Here is a 20,415-nt window from a genome sequence, read left to right on the forward strand (position 1 = left end):
CACAAGGCGGAGGCGGGAATCGAACCCCCAACCCTGGAGGTGTGAGGCAAACATGCTAACCACTAAGCCACAGTGCCCCCTCTGCACTGCATTATATAATGTAAAAATGTAAATGTTAAATATCCAGTATCAACAAATAGACAAGTAAACCCAGATGAAACCCTGTACTATTATTCACTCCTCAGTTTGTATGTTTCCACCCTGCCGTACCTGAGAGATGTTGTACGGTCTAATGGCCGGGGGACAAAAGAGTTCCTCAGTCTTGTAGTGAAGCATGACAGAGACAGCAGTCTGCCACTGTACACACTCCTCTGCCAGGTGAATATACTGTGCACAGGGTGACGGGTGTTGTCCAAGATGTAGAACAGTCCTCATCTCCAAGGGTCCTTCTTTCTTCCAACCACAGAGTTTGTCCTCCTCATCAGTCTGTCCATTCATAACACATCTCTCTTTTTGCAGCTTCCTACCCAGCACACCACAGCATAGATTTGGTGAGCTTGGACCTTTTATCTGTGATGAAGGGTTTCCTTAAATATGAAGCCACTTTTAGGAGTTCAATCAGGAACCTTTAAGATGAAGGAATATCTAATGTTTAATATAACAGCTGCTCAGATTATTCCAAATGAATAATCTGTACATCACTTGTTTGAAATGAATTACATTGCAATTGCTTCCTGGAGTCCCCCTTATTATTATTATTCTCAATCAATAGGCAGTCAACTGTAAATGTTGGGTTTTTTTAAACTTCCATCACAGTACAATGAAATTCAATAACATGTATGGCCTTTTCTTCATGTTGGCATGCTACTGTCCAGTTTTATCAGTGTTAAGTTTAACACTTAGGATTGAAAATATCCGTCAGTCTGATATCCCTGTCTGTTATCTCACACATGAGGTGCTGGGAGAAAGCTTCCCTTGTTAGTTTATCGATATGAGACTTGACTTAACAAATCGTGTTCTAAATATTGCTTGATCTATAATCTTACCCCTTTTTTTTCTGATGCTAACCAGACTGTGATTGTAATTGAAGCTGATAATCTCTGGAAGCAATGTCATGAATAAGAACATTAACATTTGAGTTCAATTCAATTCAATTTTATTTGTATAGCACTTTTATCAATGGACATTGTCTCAAAGCAGCTTTACAGAACATAAAACATATAGTACAAAAAGTTCAAGATTAATAGTAGACTTATATTTAAATGTGTTTGTATTTATCCCCAATGAACAAGCCTGAGGTGACTGAGGAGACTGTGATGAGGAAAAACTCCCTTAGATGAAAGAAGAAGAAACCTTAAGAGGAACCAGACTCAAAAGTGAACCTCATCCTCATTTGGGTGACACTGAATGGTGTGATTATAAACTGTTATAAACACCTTTTCCTCTGCTCTTCTCTCATATCTACCTTCTTTCCTTAGCTATTTATCTTATTCCATTACTATGGCATTGACATGGTTTAGCATTTGTGGCTGTTCTTCCATGTTGTTCACTGTTTATCCCTTAAAATCCTCATTGGTGTAAATTCAGGCACTGCTATTACTCGGTTCATTAAACAGCTAAAAACCCTGCGCTGGATTCTGAAAATCCTCACTCTGAATAAAAACACTTGTCAACTGAATCTAAACAGAGTTGCATCCTGTCAAGCAGTGACGCATGCAAGCGAAGCATTTACAAGAAGATAACAACTTGTTGATGCCACCGAATTCTAGTTAAAGCACACCTTAGCACTGTAAGCTCCGTTGCCAAATGTGTTCGCTTCACAGATGAGTGGAGCCTCAGCGAACGTTTAAACATGCACTCTTGCAAATCGTGCAGCCGTTCAATGGGGCAGAATCTATCATCAGCTCCTTTAATGGTCCATTGTGGCAGGAAGCTGGTTGATATCCTCTGCAATGAAGCAAACAAGCCACTCAAAATGTAGCTGCTTTATGTTTGTTTAGGCTCCACAACTGTAGCTCCAGCCTGCTAAACATGGCTCTAGAGTGCGTTAATTACTTTCACATGGCCAACTTCGACTACCGCTCAAAGCTTTTTATACACTTCAATACCATTATGATTTCTCTTTAATCACATTTAAATAAAAAACAAAGAGTCAGCACAGGGGAAGCTTCTGTTTGTCTGTGATTTAATGCTTGACTTTGTTTTATCACAGTAGATCAGCACTCTGTGGGAGATGGGCGGTGCCTGTAAGGCGTATTGTTCATGCTCCATCAAGATAAACCAAGAGTTACAGCATAGAAAACAATGGATTCCATGATTGGGGTACAATTGGTGATTTTACATTTACTCACATTGTATCCTATTCAACAACCTACAGTATATGGAAGTTTTGGATTAATTACTTACATTATTTAAAAAAAAAAAAAAAAATCCAACATCTGTGCCTGTCAGGTCCCAATACACCTAGATTTTATTCTAATATTTAAAAAAAATATTATATTATTATATTTATATAATAAAATGGAAATATATTCAAAATATATCTATATATTAATATAATATAAACTTCACAAGGGAATGAAACCCACAATAGCCAGAACTAGTCATTGCGCACACACACACACACACACACACACACACACACACACACACACACACACACACACACACACACACACACACACACACACACACACTCACACACACACACACACACCCCTTCAAAAATTTGGTATCAGCCAGTTATTGCCTCACAACACAGTGCTTTGGCATTTGACCAGATCACGGGTAGCCTTGAAGATGCAAAGTATTTTTATAGAGAGGGAGAGTAAAAAACTATTGTAGTATAGTATAGCATTGTGCACATCTTTTTCCCAAACTGCATCAATCTTTGTCAAGGTTTTACACTCCAGATATGCAGCATAATCTACCTTTCATTTAATAACAATTATTTGAATAATAATAATAATAATAATAATAATAATAATAATAATAATAATAATAATAATAATAATAATAAACAGGACTTACACCCATTCACCCCCCATTGTTCAATCCAAATCTACACCCATGTAGTCAACCCTGTTACCTGAACATATTCACCCTCATGAAACATTTGTAGTATTCCCATAACATACATTTACATAACATCTGAATTTCCTGATCATCATAAGAAGAAAAATATGCCCGCTCTTGTTCTATCATCTTTATTAAAGTCACATTGAAAGTATAATCCTGTTACCCAAATTATAGTCTAAAAAGAAAATATTAAGTTAAAAAAAATTATATACGATTAGCATGAATTCAGGTTAACCATACTGTATGTTGTTAGACCTGTTACTCATTTAAGAGCAGAAAGCACACATTGTCAACAAATAACACCTGAAAAATCAAATTAGTTCAGTAGTCCAGCAAATTTTATGAATGGAAAGATGCATGGTTATTATTATTATTATTATTATTATTATTATTATTATTATTATTATTATTATTATTATTATTATTATTGTTAAATACAGTGACAGAATTATTAACTGTTGGCATCCTAATCATGGATTCAACCTAATAAAGGGATGAGTGTTGCAAGGTCCAAGATAATGAAATGTTGAATGGTTGTCATTCACAGTAAATGTGAAGCCAGACCTGCTTGTTTTGTTTGTTTGTTTGTTTGTTTGTTTTCTTGAATGCTGCATGCCGTCGAGTTGCTTATAACCTAATGACCTAACGATCTTGTCTTGCATCAATTTCACTGAAACACAAAAGATGATTGGCCAATTTTGTTCTTTTACACCCCTGTGAATGAATGTCACCTCATCAGGATTCATAAAGTCCTGACGAGGCTGCACGCGAATATTAATTATAACTCATAACGGTTCAGTTACATAAAAGCCATAATTTATGAAGGTCCATGTAAGCAATTAACATTACTACATGGCAGGAATCATTTCCTTTTAATACCTTATCATTAGCTATGAAGGCTGAAGTTAAGACTTTGGAAGAAATTTGCATCCAGTGACATGAACTGGTTGATATAGTGCATGTAAATACAGATACATCTAGTTTAGGGTGTATGTAAACAAAACAGCACAATCAGCTGCAGTGTAACGTAATGGTGATTGCACTGATTGACCTACAAGCACAGATAGAGCCTTAGCCAACCCTTAGTGTAATATACACCACTTCCTCCCATCTGTTTTCAGTTAGCTCCTACTGACCTCCAATCAGACGCCACATAATTTCGAACATTCTCTCTTGTTTTGAAGCTGTTCATCTGCATTTAATGTGGTGACTGATGTTCAGTTGGTCTCATTATAATCAGCCTGGTGGTGTTTAACTTACACAACGTATAACTATAGGCTTTAGTCTCCTTTGCTTTCTCTCTCTCTCTCTCTCTCTCTCTCTCTCTCTCTCTCTCTCTCTCTCTCTCTCTGCCTGTCTTTATTATCTATCTATCTATCTATCTATCTATCTATCTATCTATCTATCTATCTATCTATCTATCTATCTATCTATATTTGACACTGACCTCATAATCCTCTCTCTCTCTCTCTCTCTCTCTCTCTCTCTTTCTCTCTCTCTCTCTCTCTCTCTCTCTCTCTCTCTCTCTCTCTACCTGTCTTTATTTTCTATCTATCTATCTATCTATCTATCTATCTATCTATCTATCTATCTATCTATCTATCTATCTATCTATCTATCTATATTTGTCACTGACCACATAATCCTCTCTCTCTCTCTCTCTCTCTCTCTCTCTCTCTCTCTTGCTCGCTCTCTCTCTCACTCTCTCTGTATCTAGAAACAGTCATGCCACATTTATTTATGTGACCAAACATTAATGACATTTTAAAGCAATGGCATTCCTTGTTGTTTTCTTCCTGTCTAAAATAAATTCATAAACAAATCCCCTCTGTATAACTTATAAATAAAGTTATAAAGTTATAAATCTCTGAATGTATAACTTTTGCAAGAGCTGCTGAAGACAGGATTAAACTGTAAGCCACTCGATCAGTCTGATATTTCAAGTGTACACGATACTTTGATGGTTTTTCCTAAACTCTGTTTATGTTCAACAGAAAGTGCTTGAGACATTTGGACAGGGGTTTGAAAAAGTACAAACTTCTCTAGATCACACACACACACACACACACACACACACACACACACACACACACACACACACACACACACACACACACACACACACACAGCCATGGCGTAATCGTAAACTGAAGCTCAATTGGCTGTTGAGCTGCTGGCTTAAATCCAATAAGTGGTCTCCATATAACAGAGCGGAGCACAGGGACAAATTCAAAAAGGAAAAAGAATGCTGGAGGATTAACCCTGTGAAGCCAATACTAAAGAGTCCAAACCATGTGTAAAGGATTAGCTGCCCTTCCTCAGACATGTCTGGAGAGGTAAGCAGACACAGTTTGTGTTTACTGTACCAGATTAGGCTTTCTGCTTCAAACATAATACTTTCTACTTCACACAGTAAAGACTCAAAGCTAGAGACTAAAGTCTAAAGATTTAGAAATACTAAACTGTCCTTCCATGAAAATGAGAATTTTTTTATTCTGTGATCTATATACAGCTATAATACAGCTGAAATAAAACACCAGATAGAAATATTGAAAAAAAGTAATTAGTACTCTTTTGCAATCTTTCTGAAAACACTGAATGTTAACGATTTAAATTAAGGTAGCGTTAAATTTCTAGTTGAGAATGTGCTTGAATGTAAGATCTATGAACTTGTGCTGAGTTCCTTTTCTATAATACTTGACAGTTTTGCCTTTTGAAATACAGTATTACATTAACAGAAAAACACAACTTTTGGTATAGTGAATCAACCCATTTTGCTTCTGCAGTCGTGTGAAAGCTTGAACGTCTCATTTAAAGTAGAGCATGAAGTCTGTGTGAGTTCTAATGAAATATAAGACTCGTGTGTTTAAAATTTCGGCCAATGCTGATCAAAGGGAGCATTTTCTCCGTCTGTCTCAGAAAAGGATGGAAGGGTATAGAGGGCTTGTTTTTAATCAAATAAGGTATGGTTTCAATAAGGCAGGATGAAGTAAGTTTAAATAAGTAAGTATTTGAAAAAATGGCAGGATGAATTTCAAATGGTGAAGGTTTAGTCTCATGGCAGATTAGAGTGAGACAGAGAGATTTTTCTGGCCCTTCAGAAATGCATGACAAAAACATTGTCACCTCAGGATTTTCACAGGATTTAGGAGGTTAAATCGTTTTAGATGTTTTAATAATAAATATTAATATTAATTAAATATTGTGCAAAGGAAACCTGGGATGTGGCAATAAATAAATAAATAAATAAATAAATAAATACAATTATTATTATTATTATTGTAGTAGTCATCATAATAATAAATAGAACCATATTATTTTATTATTATTACAATTAGTAGTATCAGTATTGTTGCTATTGTTACCAACAATAATAATAATAATAATAATAATAATAATAATAATAATAATAATAATAATAATAATAATAATAATAATAATAATAATAAAGTTCAAGATCACATTACAGACTCCAACAGTAATCAGGTAATCATATAAGTAACATATGCAAGCTCTTTCTTTCTTTCTTTCTTTCTTTCTTTCTTTCTTTCTTTCTTTCTTTCTTTCTTTCTTTCTTTCCCTCAAACTTTCGTTAAAAACGTAATATCAGGTTGCACTTCATCTTCATAAACAGAGCAATAACTCAAATCTGAGCTCAGATTTTGTAAACCTTTACTTTTGCATGTTCTCCCATGTCCTTATGGGATTCTATCAGGTTCCCTGGTTTCCTCCAATTTCATAAAACCATGAGTGACTTTAAATTGCCCCTAGGTGTAAATGTACGTGTATAATGCCCTGATAGACAATCTTTCCTTCTAGGGTGCATCTAGTTCACCTACAACATACCTACAACATACATTTCCTATCATCTGATATCAGTCTGTAATGTTAGGGTTGAGGAATTACAGTCCACACTTCTGTGCAGTTCAGTTCAGGCCCATTTCACAAATAAAAGGCTCATTTCATGTATTGTCTCCTTGACTCTACGAGATAGTTTGAGTATGTCACTCCAAAAGTATGTTTTACTTTCTTTTCTGCCAAAAGGACTTGTTTTTCTTCTTCATGGATGCTTTGTGAGACACTGCGCCGAATTCATGATCCTTTCACCAAAACCCAGTCATCCAGGTCGGAGGCAGTGCAAGTAGCATCTCAATGAGAGTTTAAAAATGTTTTACATTTTATGTCAGAAATAAACAAATGTTTGTTATACAACTGGTGTATCTTTTTAGAATGTTTTGGCAAAATGCATTGGTATTGGTATAATCCAGCTGCTTTTGATTTTGCCACTGACATTACAGTACTGACATTTTGGTTGACTGCGGTTTCCGCCTTGCTACTCTCCCATGAATCCAAGTTTTGCCGACTGTCTACTTTGACCATAGTTGAATTTAAAGCAGCCTGCAGTTTGTTGGGAGTTCTTTGGGGATCTTTTGTGACTTCCCACAAGAGTTGATTCTACACCCTTTGAGAAATATTGGCAGACCAGACCACCCTGGGAAGATTCATCACCGCTCTCTGATTAGGCTCAGTGCTGTCCCAAGGTCCTACAATGTTTTCATATCCCTTTCCTGACTGATTTTGACAATTTCCATATTTCTGAGTGGCTGATGATATGGTTCAGTACGAAGGACTGCAATCAAGCCTGGAAGTGTTCAATCAGCTGTGTTTACTCATGCTCCCTCTGTCTAATATTATATTGTCTTCACATCAAAAGTTATTCCGAATAGAAAGCATGCGAGGATAGATGTCAGGGAAGAGCAAACAGTTTGTACTGTAAATCTGACGTATGTATGTATTTGTGTGTTTACATTTCGGATATAGGGCTAAAGGGATCAAGACTAAGTTGGGAACTCTGCTCCAGAAGCCAGAGAATGCCATTGACCTCATCATCCCATACCCTGAAAAGCCTGAGAAGAAACCTGAAAAGCTTCAGAAGTAAGTATTCTCTCTCTCTCTCTCTCTCTCTCTCTCTCTCTCTCTCTCTCTCTCTCTCTCTCTCTCTCTATCATACTAGATTACACATACAATAATAAAAAGTTGTTTCTGGCAGTAAAGCAGCAGAGTCTCAATTAATTAATCAACTGATTTATTGGTTAATTTATTGTTTGGTTTATTGATTGATTTTTTTGGCCTCAGTTACATATTCATACAAACAAGTCTGGACAGTTTATATTGGAAATAGGGATAGAGTTGGGTTGTTGATTGGAAGATTGGGGTTCAAGCCTCAGCACTGCCAAGCTGCCACTACTGGGCACTTGAGCAAGGCCCTTAATCCTCACTGCTCCATGGGCCTGTATCATGACTGACCTTGTACTCTGAACCTAACCTCCAATTGTGGTGTAATGTATATTTGACAAATAAAGGCTTCTATTCTATATTTTCTATACTAGATCACTACTAAGAATTCCCTTACAAAAACATCCCATATGTGTTCCATGCGATCATATGATTATAATTATTATATGAATAACAAAACAATGTGTAGAAAATCCATTCCTCAAATCCCCAGGATTAGGCTCTAGGCTGCCCGAGACACTGCGTAGTATACAAGGTTCAGAAAATGGACAGATTGAAGGATGGATAGATATATAATGGATGGATGGTTGTTTAAAATGACATTGAATTGAAAACAGATGATGCAACACTTTCCCCTTTTGCCAGGGCCATAATGTAAATGATTACAGAAGGCTGGAGAGCAGGAAATGAAAGTGCTGTCACTATCAATTTAATAAGCCTCAATTGCATTTTGAACACATGCACAGAACTTCCATGGAGCTTGTAACTGACGTCTGGATGATGATTTATGACAAATGATTTATAATGATAGTGTATTCTAAATACAGTGCAACTGTTTATACGAAATTAGGTTTTTTTTTGTTTTGTTTGTTTTTTTATGTTTGTCACGTCCCCTTTTTCCTTTGATGACAGTGTGTAATTGAGCTGCCATGGACTCCATGAATTTGTGCAAAGGTTTGTGCTTATGTTCCAGTTTAGATCAAATCTATCAGATTGTCATCTGAACACGTGCTTCAATAGCGGAAAACCTGCACATGGTCAATATTACACGTTCACTTGCATTTAAACATGCACTAGTGCAGAATCTTGAATATTAAGTATTCAAGGTATTGACTATTTACTTTCATTGTTTTAAGTATTTTAACATTCTAAAACTCTTCTGTTTATTTCACACATTGTCAATGTGGTCTCGGACCTTATAGCCCACTGTATGTATTATTAAAACTCATAAAACGTTTATTACACCTATAAGATGCTGTAAGTGCAACTGATTAATGATTACTCGCTTTAACCAATTTCAATATCTATATCTGGTAAATGACAGGTAAAGCATTTGCTCTGTACACAGAAATCTGCTATTCTTCATTATGAAGAGGAACACTGTAGAGTTTAAAAAACAACAGAAAGAAGGAGTGTGTGTGTGTGTGTGTGTGTGTGTGTGTGTGTGTGTGTGTGTGTGTGTGTGTGTGTGTGTGTGTGTGTGTGTGTGTGTGTGTGTGTGTGTGTGTGTGTGTGTGTGTGTGTGTGTGTGTGTGTGTGTGTGTGTGTGTGTGTGTGTAAGTGTGAGTTAGTCCATTTTGCAATAAAATAAAAGTGCCAGAGAAATTATTTATACCGTAATTCCCACAAGACCATGAAAAGCCTTGCGTAACAAACAATATTTTGCTCAAAGATGAATGATTCTTTTATACCCTTTTGTCCTCAGTGGTGCAACATCACTCACAGAAGTGACCTAGATTTCTCCATGTCTAATTTTCTGGTATAACATGAATGTAGTGCTAATTAAGTTGAGTGTAAATCCAAGTCGCTGTCTTCCTGTTCAGAAATATAAGCTCCAGCATTGCATTTCTTCTGTTTTCTTTATATGTGAAGTATCAAATATAAAGAATATACTTGGGATGAGGTAGCCTAGTGAGGGACGTGGTCGCTTAATGGTTAACGTGTTGGATTCCCAACCAGAAGGTCATGAGTTTGAATCCCAGCTCCGCCAAGCTGCCACTGGTGGCCCACTAAGCAAGACCAACAATGGTTAATGGCTCTGGATAAGGCTGTCTGCATAATGCTGTAAATGTAAATACTTCATCCCAATATCAGAGGTGTAACAATACAACAAAATTGTTTTGTTTGAAATGAGGTGCTTAATTTGGTACTGAACAATACATTCAACAATCTTATCATAATAAAGCAGATTTTTTCTCACAACATACGGCTTATATAATGCGAGATGCAATAGTAAACCGCATTTAAATGTAAGCAAACTTCCTTTTCTGGTAAAAAAAAGGTAGCTCTTTGTATTGTACTGTACACACACTTTTCCAAAACACACTGTTAGATGAATGGCTAGTATGCTAGTGGCTTGTGAAATACACTAAAGTCAGTATTAAGTGGAAGATTCGAACAGAACCTTTAAGGTCTAAAAATGTAGTGGACAGAAATATTAGTTACCAATATTAATATTAAATACCACATACTGTACATGTCCACACATCTGTGCTTATATCACCATTTTTTGTTGGTTGGTTGACTTAAAAAATATAAACTAACGGCACTACATGAACTAGACAACTAACACAAGGAAGGAGCATCATAAAATTAACAACACTTAATACAGGACTCTACAACTAAATTGCTGTATGATAAGGAATCAGCTGATATACTGTAAATCCTATCAACTAAGAGCTTAAATATGTCTGGACACCATCCTGAGAATACAGGAAGTGCACTTTTCAGTTCTATGTCAATCTTTGGATGCAATTGTATGTTATTATGAAAATGAACCCCTGTGTCACATCCACCTATATGGCAACGGTGATCCTCCACTCATTCTCCATCAATCTAAACACTTCTTGTTTACAGACTATACAAAGCCAACTCAAATATTCAGTTAGTGTGAAGTCTTGCCAACTTTTACAGTACATTCATGTAAAATTCTATGCCAAGTAGAATTCTGTGATTGCTATTTCTGTGTTTTGACCCTTACAGTAATAATAAACAAGTCTTTGGATTCACCCTTCATGTGCTTTATTCCCAAATTTCAGTAAATGTTCATATCTTTTAGACTGCTTTTTTGGATTCTGCCTTGGATTTTTGTTAAGAAACTTTCTGCACATGGAGTCTCACACATTTTCTGGGTTATGGCTATTACTCTGTGATTCTTTACTTATTACCAGACAGACAAGGGACAATTTGCTTGCTTATTGCAGCAACACACCTCTTGAGAATGTAATGATTCAAGTCAAACTAAATAGTTCTCACACAGACACAGAGAAAAGTCCAAATTAGATGGCTGTTGTTGTTGAGTTGTTACTCTTTGAAAGAAATAATCATGTGTTGTGGTTTGTGTCTTTCAGGCCAACTCCTGAAGAGGCTGCCCACTGGCGTGAGTCTCTGGACCGAGTCCTCTCCAACAGTTGTAAGTGCACAAGACCCCATTTTTATTTCTGTCCATGTTTTGTCTATCTATGTTTAAGGCTTCTTAAGGTTCCAGTAAAGGTCAGAAGGGCATAGTGAGCACCTGAATACAGCTGAGATCATCAATACTACATAATCACCAAACATGGACCCGACCTGCCCTACAATCACACCAAACCAAATAACCAAATCATGAACATATTTCTGACCCTGGAGATGTGGTGATGTCATTAAAGTACAACCCTAGAGCAAAATAACACACTCGTGAACAGCCAAAAACACTATGATTCATTTTTAGATTAAAATAGGATGAATGATGTTGGTCCATGAAAAAAATAAATGAAGGAAGGAATAAAAAATAGGAAGATGGGAATAAGAAAAATAAGAATTTTAAATCAGACAACCACTTAAGCCCAGGCTTTGTGTGTAGAAGGTGCCAACAACGATGTTATTCAAATTCATTTGTAACAGTGAAAGTACAAGACAATTATTTTATATCCTAGAGAGATTGCATAAAACACAGGTTTCTTGGGATTGTTTTTTAATATTAAACATTTAAATCAATGTAATTTAATAAACTGAATGTTGAAGTGAATTTTTAAATGTATGCATGAAGTAGTGTGTCTATGCAAATGCGTGTGTGTGTGTGGTGTTTGTGTGTGTGTGTGTGTGTGTGTGTGTGTGTGTGTGTGTGTGTGTGTGTGTGTGTGCGCGCGCGCGTGTGTATATATACATACACTGACCCAGCTGGCCTACTAATCCAATCTTGCTACGGAATCATCTCTATGCAGATTTTTACCCCAAACCATTATTTTTCCAAGATCTTGTTTTGAAACAGTAAATACGTTTATAATGTTCAATCATTTTTAGAGGTCAGCAGAAGGTAATCAATTCATTTATTTCCATGTTTTTCTTGTTTTTTACATAAAAGCATCTGATTTCAATAAATCATAGCAGAAACATCCTTCAAATTGACAACCTTGCTTATGAGCAGTAAGTATTATGGTTTGTTATGAACGGTAGGATAGTTGTAGGATAAACAGACATCACTACAGGTTTGCGGCGCGTGACATTCGACCATCATAGCAACATGTGGTAGAAAAGCTCTAACTGCCTTGTACGGCATCTCTTTTGGGTGTCCATGGAATCTCTCCTGAGAGCCAAGGCATATTGGTATTGAGAGAGCATGTACATCCAGAAGTGGCCTCTTCACCCAGAAGTTGTGGCCCAGATCTTGGAAAGGTTTACCTAGGTGCAGATGGAACAATGTACACATTAATCACACATTAAAAGTGGTGGAATCAACACACTCCTGTCAAGGAAAGTGTTAAACAGCCTCCTGAAACTGAAAATCTAGCCCATAACTGTCATAGTTTTGTATGGCCCAGATTTAGCCTGCAAATTCTTGTTTTTGGTCCAACGGGATGCAGAAAATGATTCTGGAGCAACCTTGTAGTTGAATCTGGGATTTCTCCTTAGGGACAGATCACCCAGTTTTTTTTTAATCAGTCAATATAAATGCCATAAATGTACATTTAAAAGTAAGATTTGCCAACCCTGACCAGGTCACGAGTTTCTGAGGTTTTGGACTTAGTACAAGAATCTTACATGCTCTGAGGTAGAAGGTAGAAACTCGTGTTTATCAAATGGACCTGATACTGCCTGTTCTCAAGATCCTGACTTTTCTTTAGGGACGTCTGGACAACAGCAAGTTCCCATCTACATAAAATTATATATATATATATATATATATATCTATATATATATATATATATATATATATATATATACATTTATATATATATTTATTTATATATATATATATATATATATATATATATATATATATATATACACACACACACACAGTATATGGCAGTCATAGTCACATACCACTACACCATGAATGGGATCTCTGGGGTGCCATAAGCTTGTAGCAGCCTTTCTAAAAGAATTAATCTGTATCCCAAGATCCCTTAGGAACTTTGTACAGGACCTCCACTTTGCTCTAGAGTCCCTTAAGAGTCACCCATATACTGTAAGCCTATTCAAGATGCAGAAATGTTGATAATCTCTTTTTCTGTTAGCAACCACTTTGGCTAAAAGAGTTGGGACGTTATTGCCATGCATTGGAGGCTTACTGTAGTTCCTTTGGGGTGACAATGTGGGTGAATCTGAGATTTATCAGCAAGATAACACCAAGAAATTTTGTAAACCAATGAAATAATCTTAATACCATGCAATAAGAGCAATTCTGCAGAGTATTTTTAATATTCCAATGGTGTTATATAGACTGAACAGTGGTTATTAAAGTCTCTGATCATCTAAACTTCTGCCTCAAAAGAAAGACATGAGGGATCTCTTGTCTTCACCACCGGGTGGTGGGCATAAGCTTCAAGGCTTATGCCATTCTACAAGGATTATCCCCATATGGGCAATATTTACTTGAATTATCAACCCACCCAATGTCTAGAAAAATTAGCTGCTCACATTTGGATGACGTTGCTTGGTTTGTTTTTTGTGCTGCAGGTCATTTCTAATTGATGAACCCTACAGCACAGACTTTTATGAAGACTAACAATTTGCATAAACATTTCTCTGTCCCAGCGGTCACACCAGTTCTTTCATTCTATGCTGTCTCCCGTACAGTAGCATCGGGGGAAGTTGCTTAATAGGCCACATTTCTTCTGCAGCCTTGAAAGTTGCACATCCTGCATCACAACGGCCATTATACTGCAGTAAAAGCCAGGCTATGTGGACACTTGTCGACAATACAATCCCAAGAAACCTAGCCATTTATCTTGTCCATCATTGTATTCCTTTGGGGCACTGCAGAACAAAAAAACTTGGCACCGTACCGTGAAATAGAGGAAAATGGTGAAAGTTGAACATAGCATCATCCAAAGTGCATCTCAGTGCACTCTACATTTCAATGAAACATTTATATGTAGCGAGATTGGCTTTCTTATCCAGGTGTATTCCTGCCTCATGCCCAGTGTTCCAAGGATAGACTCCAAATCCAGCGCAACCAAGATCAAGATAAATTGCTTACTAAAGAAGAATGAATATGAATATTTTACAAGGATTTCTGCATGCTTATTCAGCATCTTTAATCCCCCCTTTCCGTTCCTTGACAAAAAGGATAATGGGAAACGGGATGACCGTGATGTAACTGGAGCCTTTTATAGTTTACACAAATGAGGTTAAGGTCACAACACACAGTGGGGACTGTGCTGTGAGTATTTAGCTAGGAAATGAGCACAGTGGAAAACTCTGGAAACCTTGAAAACTAAGGAAATGCTTATAGGTTTAGAACTGAAGAAGATTTGAAAATACATATAAAAATACAATAAATAAAAATTTCATTTAAATGGAAAAAAAAAGTTGTGTCTGTTAAGGAAGATGAAAAATAATCTGCACGACTTTTTTTTATATACATATATATAACAACAGTGATTTAACAGCTGCCTTCCAGGATTTAACTTTGTACTGCTATTAATAAAGCAGCAGAAGTCAAACTGTTGAATACCAGCTGTCATGTCAGGACCTCCAGAGAGATTGTTTCACATTACTTTATGGGAATTGGGATTTGTTTAATTAATCCTTTCTTTATTTAAATTTATCCGCGATCTCAAAGGACCATCGGGGTTTCAAAAAGCTCTTCTCACTGAGGATATTGTGCTGTGCTAAAGAATGTACTAGATATATTACAGAAGCTTTTTAAATTAGCTGAAGTGTTTATCTTAAACAATATGCTAACATTTTGACGTCTTTAAAGATTAAACACGATAGCAAGCAAACTAATTTAGGATTTATTGTTTTAATATTTCCCTAATACAATAAAATGTACCTCTGTAAATTGTGTTCGTGTACAATTTTCTGTACACGGACTTAAAATGAGGATGAAATTGGTTTAGGAAAACAGTTAGCACAATACCAAGAGAAAAGTATTGATATTTTACAGAACTGGAGAAGGGGATAAAAAGATATCAGAGCATATAGTAAAAAAAATATGCTTATCCAGAGTGACTTACATTTTATTTCAATTTTTACAACTGAACATTCAGGGCCTTGCTCAGGGGCCCAGCAGTGGCAGCTTGGTGGTCCTGGGATTTGAACTTCTGACCTTCCGATCAGTAATCCAACAGCTTAACCACTGATCTACCACTTCCCAAATAAAACAAAATCTTTCAAACACATCTGACTCACTTGACCTGAGCCCTGTGTGTGTTCTCCCTATGCTTCGGGGGTTTCCTCTGGGTACTCCGGTTTCCTCTCTCAGTCCAAAAACATGTGTGGTAGGTTGATTGGCATTGCTAAAGTGGGTTGTTTATGATCAGGATTCAAACCCTAGCACTGCCAAGCTGCCACTGTTGGGCCCTTGTTGTTAGGTGTTGGAGATGTCACGCTTGCCTGTCTTCAAAACTTGAGAGCCCTGAGAATGAGTGCTTTCGCTTCTTTATGCTAGTCAAACCCTGAGCCTAATGTTTATATAATCAAGCCGTTTCATGTGTCGTGTAAATGTTATTGGTGTTTCTAATAAAATACATTTTAAGAAGAGAACGTATAAAGCTTGTGTCTAATACTCAATAGCTAAATAATAGAGAAAGAAAGAACAGTGTAATTAATTAAGTGCAAAATCGATGTGTCTTAATATATAACGCATGCATGTATTGAGATCTACAGATTTGCATTGCAGAACAGCGTAATGGAATATGGACACAGTAAAGAGCTTGAAATGCTTTTGAAGCTGTATACATTCGGAAAGACAAAACACATGCCTTGGCTTGTGATTATGGGTATTTTGTTGTTGTCGTCGTTACTGCCTGTCAGACCTTTTTTTCCCTCCTGGGCTGCAATTAAATCCGGTGCACTCGGCAGAAAAGCATTCAATTCACTTCGGCGAAATTAAAGGCTAGCCGTGGTTTTAAAAGACAGCACAGCAAAACAATAAAAGCCATTTTCCCCTCAATTGCAGTCAGTCACTGCAGGCAATGATTTCACAATGATTATTGAATAGACGCCTACTTCGCCGATATACAGAAAGTGCTGGGAAACGTCTTAATAATGCGCACAGGGTTTAGTCGTTAAGTGTTACAAAAGTATATAGTTATTCCTGTTGTATTTTTTATTGCTATACAGATGGCCTTGCTACATTCAGGAGCTTCCTGATATCTGAGTTCAGCGAGGAGAATATCGAGTTCTGGTTGGCATGTGAGGATTTTAAGAAGACTAAGTCTCCACTGAAAATGACCACCAAGGCCAAGAAGATTTATGAAGACTTCATTCAGACTGGTGGACACAAAGAGGTTGGTTTGTTACATTCAGGTTCTTTTTTTATTTTATTTTTTTCCCCACTTTTTTCAAATGCCAGAGGATGTACATTAGTGCTTTTCCTCTATCTGTGGTGCAGTATGTAAGCCTGCTATAAAGGAATAGAAAGTTGTCTAGTTTCTCAGAAGTAAACATTTTCCTGCTTGCTAAACCTCCACGTTCTGGTCTAATTCACCTCCTCCTGTACACAGGACATTAAACCAGCTGATCTAGTGGTTTTTCAGGTCACCTGAGAGTGTGGAAATGTTTTTTTTTTATTTATTTGTTTGTTTGTTTGTTTGTTTGTTTGTTTGTTTGTTTGTTTGTTTGTTTATTTATTTATTTATTTTGATACCCAATTGACCCAATTATTGTCAAGCATGAGACTTAACAAGTGTGATGCACAGTATAAACCTTGTCGGTCCTTCTAAAGATTTTTTTGTCATTGAAAGTATTTCAATATTCAATAAATGGATGTGATTAATGTCATTTTTTATGTTATAGTCATATTCCCCATTGTCGTTCTGTAAACATCCTTAATAAAAAAAAATAATTAATAAAACCTTCATTTTAATGAGAGGCTGAAATCGTGTTCCGTTTCGAAGGTCATTTCATTTACTTCCTAATATTTGAAATCATATTTCCCAAGGTGCCCCTTGCTATAACATCCTCTGTGCTCTTCACCCTTCAGGTGAACATTGACCATTTCACCAAAGACGTGACTCTGAGGAACCTGGTTGACCTTTCACCGGCTACCTTTGACCTGGCTCAGAGCCGCATCTACACCCTGATGGAGAAGGATTCCTTCGGCCGCTTCCTCAGATCCGAGCATTACCAAGAGCTCATCAAGTAAAGGCAATTAGCCAGTTGTAGGGGGACAAAAACTCAAAAGCATTGTTGGTCGTTTGGATTTGGCAATAATTTTAGAAATCCAACATAAAAAAAAAAAAACAATTATCATTTTACTTAGAATTTTGGGAGCCTTAAAATCAACCAGACAAGAAAAGCTATATTGGAATCTTCCAAAATTCGTAAACCCAAATTGTCTCTCTACAGTTTTGCCAAGAACCTTCTAATGATAATTCTTAATAAAAAAAAAAGCAAGACATTGTTAGCCATTCAAATTGTACTCGTGTGTAATGGCGACTTTTTTTTGAAGAACCGTTCGGTTTGTTTTGCATAAACTGTTGGAACAGAATTTTTCTAGCTCCCTGTCTACTAAATAAAATGGAAAATCTTAGTCAGACTAATTCCCGCTTGTAATTCATTAGACTAGACAAGTGGCTCATGTTTTTGAAGAGGACATCTTGGCCTCCGAGGTGCAAGAAATATCTGAGCGCAGTGTTCGTTTGTCTGCCGTGAAGTGAGATACGGCTGGTGTGGGGACGGGAGCGAACGACGAGTGCTTTTTCTTGGAAACGTCCACATTAATGTTAACACTCGTGTATAAAAGAGACGGGGAGGTGGGGGGAGGATGGGTACACACTTAAGCCCTGAATGCCTATCATCATTCACAGTAAAAGAAGCGAGGGACGTGTTTAAATGCACCGAGTCCCTGGGAAAACCAGAGACGAGGCTTGTTGTGGTGTGTACGTTGCTAAGATGGGAAAATCAAGTAGGAGTGGGTCTACCGTACAGCATTAGAGAACTTTTTTTTTTTCATACAGAGGAACAGCATTCCCAAGGAAGTACAGTATAAGGGATAACCCCCCCCCCCCCCAAAAAAAAAAACCTCTTGAATTAAGCAAAATGCAGTGATGGATTTCTTTCAAAACAATATCTCTCATTATTATTATTATTATTATTATTATTATTATTATTATTATTATTATTATTATTATTATTCCATGCTCTCGACATGAGCGGCTAATCTCACTTCTAGACATGTTGCTTACCACCAAGTACCAAGTATCAGATTCATGTTATCTATATGTATGAAATGATTTCCCTTATTAAATTTTGCATGTGTGAATCTCACCATATGCACATACAATATATTATTGCATGTTTCTTTTTTGTTTTTTTGCTAACCTTTTTATTGTTCATTAAAATCACATAAAGTATAGTGCATTATATGCAACAATAGGTGGTCCATAAGTCCTGATTTTTATGCCACATAACATGAAATATTAGGACACTGCAGGTCAGCTAAAATAAAAAAATAAAATAAAAATTATTCTACATTTTAAAAAGTTAAAAAAGTCTGTTCGTTTTGGAGTATGAGTGCTGAATATTTGTCAGATAAAATCACATCAAATTAAATTTAAATGGCTACTAAGGACTTATAGCTCACCTCTTTTTAAGCCAAATACATGTATATGTACTAATGTAGCCACACATAAATTGTATAAGTGCATTAAAGTTATGAACACATTTAATTTTCAGATGTAAATAATTTACAGGTTGTTTTTTTTTTTTTTTCTAATCATTTACAGTACAATTTATTTTCTGTCAATATATAATGGTGAGGCATCTGAAGGCTTGTGTTTTTGTCCAATTTATCTAAATGAATGAATGATGAAGATTAATGCTCTGAGCACTCTGTCTGGATGCTTCTCTATCGAGGGCGGTTGGTGTAAATAAGGGAAATTTATACCAGGTGTCAAAATAACATAAGTAAAAGGTTTAGCAAAAACATCAGATTGGGTGACCTGAAATAGACTGGCATCCTGTCCATATTTTACCTTGCTTTGTGTCCCGATTCTCATGGAAAAGGCTCCAGGACAGATGACAGAACCCAGTAGGGCATTAAGGGCATTGCTCCAGTCTTGTCAATAGATATTAGAGTTTTGCCCTCTCATCTTATATCATGTGCATCTCTCTCTCTCTCTCTATATATATATATATATATATATATATATATATATATATATATATCTTGACTGCTAGAAGCCTTGAATATTTAAAGGCCAGAGTGTAGAGTAAAAAATATATATATTTTTTTTTTACTCTACACTCTGGCCTTTAAATATTCAAGGCTTCTAGCAGTCAAGATTTGGTCTAGGGTTTACATTTACAGCAGACACCCTTATCCAGAGCAACTTACATTTTTTCCATTGAGCAATTGAGGGTTAAGGGCCTTGCTCAGGGGCCCAGTAGTGGCAGCTTGGTGGACGTAGGAATCAAACTCACAGCCTTCCGATTTGTATCCCAACACCTTAACCACTAGGCTACCACATCCCCACACAGTGTTCTAACAATATTTTACTTGTAGTCGTTTCTTAAAATCATAGGGTTGTGCATATCATGAAAGGACAATTCAAACAGTACTTTAATGGCACTAATTAAGAAAAAGTTTTGACATTTATGAATCCTTAGTATGTGCTTTGCCACGATCAGGGTCCCGATGGATCTGAAACTTATCCCAAGGACAATTTCCTGATTTTTTTTTTCAATTCTGGAGAACATGTAGGAAATTCACATGGACACAGAGAGAACATGTGAAACTCTTCACAGCTGAGTTTGACACACTGATCCGAACCAGATAACTGATTACTGGTAATATAATAAATAATTGCAGTATTTTTCGATTCCTTTTGTCCTAAGAGATAGACGTATGTATTTCCTTCTCTCAGGAAAAAAAACGCCGCTTGAAGTACATGGATGGCACAACATTTTATTTCCAGATCTCACAATTCATTAAAGAGCAATTGCAGA

At 36.5% G+C, this 20,415-nt stretch overlaps 1 protein-coding gene across 1 annotated transcript; it reads left to right on the plus strand.

The window, feature by feature from the left end:
• Positions 1-5,203: 5,203 nt before the first annotated feature.
• rgs5a (regulator of G protein signaling 5a) lies at positions 5,204-19,131 on the plus strand. Its single transcript, XM_027154500.2, has 5 exons — positions 5,204-5,354; positions 7,840-7,953; positions 11,385-11,446; positions 16,588-16,754; positions 17,450-19,131. The coding sequence occupies exons 1-5, from the start codon at positions 5,311-5,313 to the stop codon at positions 17,609-17,611; spliced, it is 549 nt and encodes a 182-aa protein (XP_027010301.2). The 5' UTR covers positions 5,204-5,310; the 3' UTR covers positions 17,612-19,131.
• The last annotated feature ends 1,284 nt before the right edge of the window (positions 19,132-20,415 follow it).

This window comes from Tachysurus fulvidraco, chromosome 5 (genome assembly GCF_022655615.1).
Source record: "Tachysurus fulvidraco isolate hzauxx_2018 chromosome 5, HZAU_PFXX_2.0, whole genome shotgun sequence".
Taxonomy (NCBI): Eukaryota; Metazoa; Chordata; class Actinopteri; order Siluriformes; family Bagridae; genus Tachysurus; species Tachysurus fulvidraco.

Bases quoted from the DNA above. Each gene is read 5' to 3' on its own strand.
- rgs5a (XM_027154500.2), top strand. From the start codon at position 5,311: ATGTGTAAAGGATTAGCTGCCCTTCCTCAGACATGTCTGGAGAG. The intron at 5,355-7,839 runs GTAAGCAGACAC...TTTCGGATATAG, and splicing joins CCTCAGACATGTCTGGAGAG to GGCTAAAGGGATCAAGACTA. The intron at 16,755-17,449 runs GTTGGTTTGTTA...TTCACCCTTCAG, and splicing joins AGACTGGTGGACACAAAGAG to GTGAACATTGACCATTTCAC.